The sequence below is a fragment of the Haliaeetus leucocephalus genome, unplaced genomic scaffold (genome assembly GCF_000737465.1).
Source record: "Haliaeetus leucocephalus isolate CR32 unplaced genomic scaffold, Haliaeetus_leucocephalus-4.0 Scaffold636, whole genome shotgun sequence".
Classification (NCBI taxonomy): Eukaryota; Metazoa; Chordata; class Aves; order Accipitriformes; family Accipitridae; genus Haliaeetus; species Haliaeetus leucocephalus.
The window spans coordinates 6,263,428-6,270,353 of NW_010973072.1; the positions used below are offsets into that span (position 1 = coordinate 6,263,428).

The following is a 6,926-nucleotide window of genomic DNA, read 5'->3' on the forward strand; positions in this document are numbered from 1 at the left end:
CGGGGACGCGACTGCTGCCCGTCCACTGAGGAGAGGGGCGCGTCGGCCGGTGGGGCCCCCCCGGCTGGGCCGGGCTCCTGAGGGAGGGCGGGCCGGGCGAGACCCGACCCGACTCGACGCGACGCGACGCGACCGCCGGGTGCTCACGCGGCTTCGCCTTCCCTCAGGTGCGGGGCCGTGACCATGCTGGGAGGGGACGAGTTCATCAGCTCCCCGCCCAGGAAGACGGTGCGGTTCGGGGGGACTCTGACGGATATCTTGCTGAAGTACGACAAGGTGACTGCGGCTCTCCTCGGGGGGGGCTGCCTGCGTTGCCGGTGCACTAGTTCCGGGGGTGTAAGTGGGTGCGAAGGCTCGTTTCGGCTTGCACGGGGCCGTGGCTGAAGGCTTAGGAGAAGAAGGCGAAGGCGGCCGAGTGCTGTAGGCTCGTGCCAGGCGGTGTTGCTGTGCGAGTGGAGAGAGTTCCCCTGTGAGTCAGCCCGAGTGACGTCCTGGATGGATGTGCAGCCTGGCTTACGCCAAAGGGTGCGAGGCGATCGCAACTGCGTCTACAGGGAGAGGAGCTGAGAATGACCCAGCGGCTTCACTTGTCTTTCAGGGACGGTGCTCTCTTACTGCTGCTTCAGCCTTCCTTGAGCTCTCTCGCTTACTTGCGTGCTTAACGTTACTGTTAGGCAATATTAGGTTGTTCAGATGCGTTGATGAAATTCGTATTTTTTGCTGGAAAAAATATGAGGGTTACTCACTTATTTTTCTTTCCCCTGCTAGGGCGAGACCACGGATTTTGAGTTGTTAAAGCATCAGCTGTCAGATCCAGACATAAAGGTAAGAGTTTTGGTAGTAAGGTGTCTGATAATTTAAAGTTCAGCTGTATGAGTGTAATCATCAGACAAGTCATGCTGGTGCTTACCCAAATCCTTTCCTTTAAACATTTAGCCACATTTAACAGCTTTTTGCTTTGTGGAAACTATCAGAATGAATGAAGGCAATTGTCTGTTCATACACGTGTATCTTTTATGTGCAGGATCTTGATAAACCGTGTCTCGTGCTTACTGACTCATTGCTCTAGAGTGAGAAACTTTCTGCTTTGTGACAGGGTCTTTCTTTGTTCCAGATACCATCTTTCTAGGTCACTGATGCTTGTTTTTACAGATAGTTCTGAAGATCAGACCATGGTTTCTGACTTCCACAGCCTTTAAGCTGCATGAATTTTTACCTTCTCCTGTTCTCACTAAAAACTTGTTTAATTAGGTAGTAAGATACATATGCATTTAGTAGTTAACATGCAGAAGTATTGTTTCATAGCTCTTCTGTATAGCTGTGAGTACCCACTACATTTGTTGTCTGTGGCTTGTTTTTTTTCTTCCTTTCTCCTTTTAATTAAACCACAAAACTGTGAGAAGGATGCTGCAGGAAGCATAATGCTGCATGGAGTTCCTTTTCTCTTTAAAGAGGACATTTTGCAAAATAGTTTGGTTTTAGCAGGCCTTTTGGAGTGTACAGGCAAAATCAGCGTAAAATTTTCTGTGTAGATTTGCTGCTGTTTCAGTATCTCTCTTATTTCAAGACTTGAATGTCCCTTCTGCTTAAACTAGAGCAAAAAGAAAAGAAAATAAAGATTGAATGGCATTTCTTTTAAATATGTTATGTGTTAAGTGAGGTTTGTGTGCCTTGCTCAGTCTGTAACTTAAGCCTTCCAGACAGGCTGTTGGTGTAGGAGTTGGTATGCATTTATTCTTGCATTCAGGAGGACACAAACTTAAAGAAATTCCTTGCATGTTAATATGAAAATAATTTCTATTTACAATCTTAATCTGACTTTTAAGGATTTTGTTATTTTCTAGTAATAGATAACTATTCCAATAAACAGTGTTACCTGTTTTTTCTGCTTACTTTAAGGATGCCCAGATCATTAATTGGCTGCATGAATTTCGAGCTTCTGTTGCTTATTTGACCAAAGAGCTTGAACAACTGGTCAGCATTTTGCTGGTAAATATCTGTTTGTTACTTGGGAAGATTAAGAGTTTAGTACTCAAAACATCTTTCTTTGACATCTTGGTCTTTGCTCACTTTCAGAAGCTGCCATGGTTGAGAAGAAGCCGAGAGGTGGTGGAAGAATATCTGGGTTTTCTTGGCAATCTGGTGTCAGCACAAACGGTCCATCTTAGGCCGTGCCTCCGGATGATTGTATCGCATTTTGTCCCCCGTAAGTCACTTTTCTCATAATCTTTTTTGTTTGCTTATCAGAATGTCTCTCCTAGATAAATTCTGTATAAATACAATGCGTGACACGATTAATTATTGGGTTGGTTTTTTTTTCCTGTTGATTACTTCTTAACTTGAATAGCTGAACTGTGATACAGATAGTTTTCTGTACCTAGATTTTAGAAGACATTCTGGTGGCTAATCCAGACCCCATTTAGAAAGATGTCTTGGAAAGAGATGAACTGTATAATGTTGTTATTACTAAAAAAACAAAAGCTGCAGTGAGGATCATATCAGATGTTCTCAAGAACCCCTGGTTGTGTGAATGAAACAGTCTTTTTGATGAGCTTCTGCTTATTTTAGAAAGTCTTGTGGATAATTTTGATGCTTTAGTCCTGATGAAGGCTGTTGTCTAGTGTGTTTGATTTGGCACTGAAACTGTTACCTGTAAGATTTGTACAATTTTGATATAATAATCTCACTTTTTGCTAGCTCGAATAACTATCAGAGAAGATGATGTGGATATTTCAGATTCTGATGATGATGATGAAAGTGAGTACAAAGGAAGCATGGCTTATATGTGCTGCTGTAATACCTTTACTAAAGAAGTATACAGTGCATGTTGCTCCTTTTTTACAAAATTAATTTAGCTCAGTTAATGTAAAACATTAAGAAACAGGACATCCTTAAATTCTCAAGTCAAAAGACTTTCTTGTACTTGAATCAATGGTGTGGTGACCCACTCCTTGTTACTTTAAAAATATTCCTGTTGGTGCAGTATCTGTAAGAATAAGACTGAATGCACAGGAGAACATTCCTAGTCCTAGATTGTTTCAAAGCCAAAGAAAAGTTAGGAGTTGTTTGTTTTTATTTTATTTACTTCAGTAAAACTAGGTAGTTTGGGGGATTCTTGAGTCTTTTTTTGTTGTCTGCCTGTGGTAAGCTCAAATTTATAACAGAAATGATGCATAATTAGCGTGTTTATTGATAAGGCAAACAGATAGCTAAATGTCTGTCAAGAATTTAATGTTTTCTTATCTTGAATGCTGGAATAAATGTCAGTTCTGCTTGTGATGACCCCACTACTCTTCTGCTGTTCACTTGTGACACTGTTTGGATAAAAAAAGCCTAATTAGGTGTTTGTTTGACTCTTGTGAAAATGAGGCATAATCTTTCAATAGCTTTTTATCTAGTTACAGACCTGGATTTAACATATCTTCTAAATATTTCTGTATTGTGGGATAAATTTTGGATTTCCAAGTTTAGCATTCAGTCTGAGAGCACACAACATCTGGCCTTGGGGCTGGCAGCATGTTCAGAGTTATATTAATTGTGATACCGTGAATTTTATTTGCAATTATTTTTCACACTCATTTTGGTAGTTCAACTTAAAAAAAACCCCAACAAAACAAAAACAACATCGCCCCCCCCCCCAAAATAATTAAAAATTGGCAAATGTAATTTCCTTGGAAACCTTTAAAATGTTTAGTTGATATGAACTAGTTTTGCTGGGTCCTGATTTAGTTTTCTGTAAACAAATGCATAAAAGTACTTTTTTCTTTCTCTAGACCTTTCTGAAAACTTTAATACATGCCATAGAGCATTGCAAACTGTTGCAAGATATGTTCCTTCGTAAGTATAATCCTGTGGTTTTGTATGCTCTTTCCTTGCAGATTTAAAGCTTGTGAACTGTTGATTTTTATTTTTTTTTCACTTTAATTGGAAGTATAATACTTAGTTTCATTGCATGATTTTTCCTAATATTCACTAACTGGTGGAATGCTGTATCCAATCATTATGAAATTTCCATAGACATCAGCAGCTGAAAATCCTGTTAATGGAAACAGGAAATAGGGAAAGTCATGTTTATAGCAATGTATTTGAAGTGGCTTCTGACAAGTCCACGGTGAAAGTTTGCTGCTTATTATTTGTTCGATGATGCTTGCAAAAAACATATTTTATACAATTACTTACCTTAAAATAAAGTTACTGTGAAATAAGCTTGTTCCAGTCTGTCTTCAGTGTGCTAGAGCTTCAATATTTGCTTTCATGGTAATAACTTATAACTTTTGGGTTTGGTTTTGTTTGGTTTTTTGTTAAATTATAGGACACCACAATTTCTCATGCCAATACTTGTGGAAAACTTTCCTTTCATTAATAAATCAGAAAGAACTCTGGTAAGACCTGTGAATATTTTGTTTATTTGTTCACTTGTTTTTAATGTATAAATATACTCTATAATATGACAGCTGATTTGGTGGCATTGAATGCAGATTTTTGAGTGTATTGTTTAAGATTTTTTATTTTTTAATATGTATATATGGGTGTGTCTGTTTAGTATAAGGTTGTCCAAGCATACTTAAGTTCCTTGTGCATAAGCATTATGCTAGTCTTTAATGACATAACTGCATATCTTTTCCACAGGATTGCTTTCTTAATCAATGCACAAGATGGACCTCTTTGACGATGAATCTCAGGGTTGTATAGTAAGGAGACGGTAGGATACCTGTCTCATTTGTTGTCAAAACTGGAAAGTGTTTATCAGAAGAACAGGGGATTTGATAAGCAGACAGAAGGCAATGGACATTATAGAAATCCATGTTGCCAGTAGTGTAGGGTATTAAGTTGTTTTATTACATCTCTGGTATAGTGCTCGTGTGTGGTGGAAGACAAGCTGGAAACTTTTGACAGGATACAGCTTTTGTGTGATCTTTATATTTACTTGTTCCAACTTGATATGGTGGCACTTTGTTTTACAGAAAGGCAGAGCCCTGCTCCACCAGCCAACTTCAGTTGGAGCTGTGTTTCGAACTCATCGAATACTGAAAAGCCCCTGAAGTTCTTTGTATACCTTGCTAGTTTTTTGATTATTTTGTTTTAATCCAAATAACTTTGGGCATTAGTTCCCTATCTGTAAAATGAGGGGGATAATAGCTCTTACATGGGGTTAGAGTATTTATTTATGTATTTAGCGGATCAGTGAGGAGTGAGTCGTGAAGAAATTCGTAACTTTGTTTTCAGGGCAAGGTTCGAATGAAGCGTAATAAAAATACGGTCCATGCATTGTTGTTAAATTTTTCCAATTTATACATTCTCATTAAGCTAGCTCTATCTATTTCATGTACTGAGCGAGCCAGATAGCCTGTGGAAAAATCGTATGTGCTCATGTAATTAAAGGTTGTGTTATAATGCATATTCACAAAGAGACTATGGTGTAGTTAAATGTGGCACTTTATCTAATTTTATGTATTGACTTAACAGTTTTGCTATATGAAAGTTGCAACATTGTCTTTTGCACATATGTGTGTGTGTGTACACACGGGTGGGCACATGCACAGAACTTGTCTGTTAACCTGTTTGAACTGCAGTCAGAACAACTCTGAGGAGACTTACCTGTGGAATTTAAAATTGTTCTTCATATATTATAATAACCTGAAATAAAGTTGTATTCAGTCTCACTTGAAACAGTTCTGTTAGAGCTGGTTCTAGATGTAGTGAGGAATATGCTTGTTGTTTTAATTTTCCTAGAGAAAGTTTAGACATAAACACCTATGGAAGCAAATAACTTTTCTTACAGAATATTTATACTCATTCTGTCTAGAGATAGTTGGAAAAATTTGTATGGAAATAGTGGATTAAGAAGTTAATGGTAACACAGCTTAACGATTGAAAGTTGATGTTTGGCTTATACATTAACTTATTCTAGATTGAATACAGCCTGTTTAAACATATTTCTGGCTCTTTAGATAAAAAATTAAGAAACTTGTCTAAAAATCCTTGACAGAAATTAGACTTTCTGTTAACATTATTATAGATATCAATTAATTTTGTGTTATAGGAATGTTATGTTCATAACCTGCTACGAGTTACGGTGTACCTTCCAACTCTGAGGCTTCAAATTCTGGAGCTTATTATTGAAAAGCTGTTAAAGTTGGATGTAAGTTTGTTCTGTATCATCTTTTAAGGAAGCTTGGTGTTAAAATATAGAGTAGGAAATTAAATATGCTTCAGTGTTAAGCTCAACAAAAAATATGTTGCAGTAGTACTCATGATCATAAGTGTAAAAGCAACCAAATCTGTACTCTATTCCTAGTCTTAAGATGTTTCCACACCTGAGGGTACCTGTATCGTGTACTGTTAAACCCTGGATGGAATCTCCATGCCAGAATCAAAATGTTTCATGGTGATCAGTGCTAATGTGCAGAGAATATGCTTCTCTGTGTGTGGTTGATCTGTTTTGTCATCATTTTGAAAGAAAAGGAGTTACTGTCTTAAAAAAGAGAGGAGGAGTAGCATTGTAAATGATTAAGGCTTTTTATTTTGGAGAACCTCAGCATGTAGCAGTCTGGGGAAAGCTTATATTCTGGAGGTAGAGTTTCAGGCATGTGTGGAGTGTGTGTTTGTATATTACATACATATAATTCTCTTTTAAAATGTTTGTTTAGTCAAGGACGAAACTAGTCTAGAAATTACTTGTGTTGCAATTTCTTACATAAATAATAAAAAAGTTTTCATCTTATTATCATAGTCTTATAAAGTTTGATTTCTTGTTTGCAACTGTAGGTTAGTACTCCACAGCAAGATATTGAAGACGCTGAAGAAACTGCTAATAACTCTGATAGTGAGGAAAAATCTACAGAGGAGGGACTTTTTGACATGGTTGGCTAACTTGTTCTACTAAGGGGGGGGGGGGGGGGGGGGGAAACATTTTTTTTTTTTAG

General features: G+C 37.9%; 1 protein-coding gene across 3 annotated transcripts in view; it reads left to right on the plus strand.

Moving 5' to 3' along the window:
• The first annotated feature begins 169 nt into the window (after window positions 1-169).
• The window catches only part of RRN3 (RRN3 RNA polymerase I transcription factor homolog (S. cerevisiae)), a 17,790-nt gene continuing 11,033 nt past the window's right edge, over window positions 170-6,926 (plus strand). For all 3 annotated transcript variants that reach the window (XM_010578494.1, XM_010578493.1, XM_010578495.1), the window contains exons 1-9: window positions 170-276; window positions 769-825; window positions 1,900-1,989; window positions 2,077-2,206; window positions 2,698-2,757; window positions 3,774-3,837; window positions 4,313-4,382; window positions 6,044-6,142; window positions 6,769-6,864. In XM_010578494.1, the coding sequence (XP_010576796.1) occupies window positions 184-276; window positions 769-825; window positions 1,900-1,989; window positions 2,077-2,206; window positions 2,698-2,757; window positions 3,774-3,837; window positions 4,313-4,382; window positions 6,044-6,142; window positions 6,769-6,864 (759 nt within the window). In that variant the 5' untranslated portion in view covers window positions 170-183. The remainder of the gene's footprint in view (window positions 277-768; window positions 826-1,899; window positions 1,990-2,076; window positions 2,207-2,697; window positions 2,758-3,773; window positions 3,838-4,312; window positions 4,383-6,043; window positions 6,143-6,768; window positions 6,865-6,926) is intronic.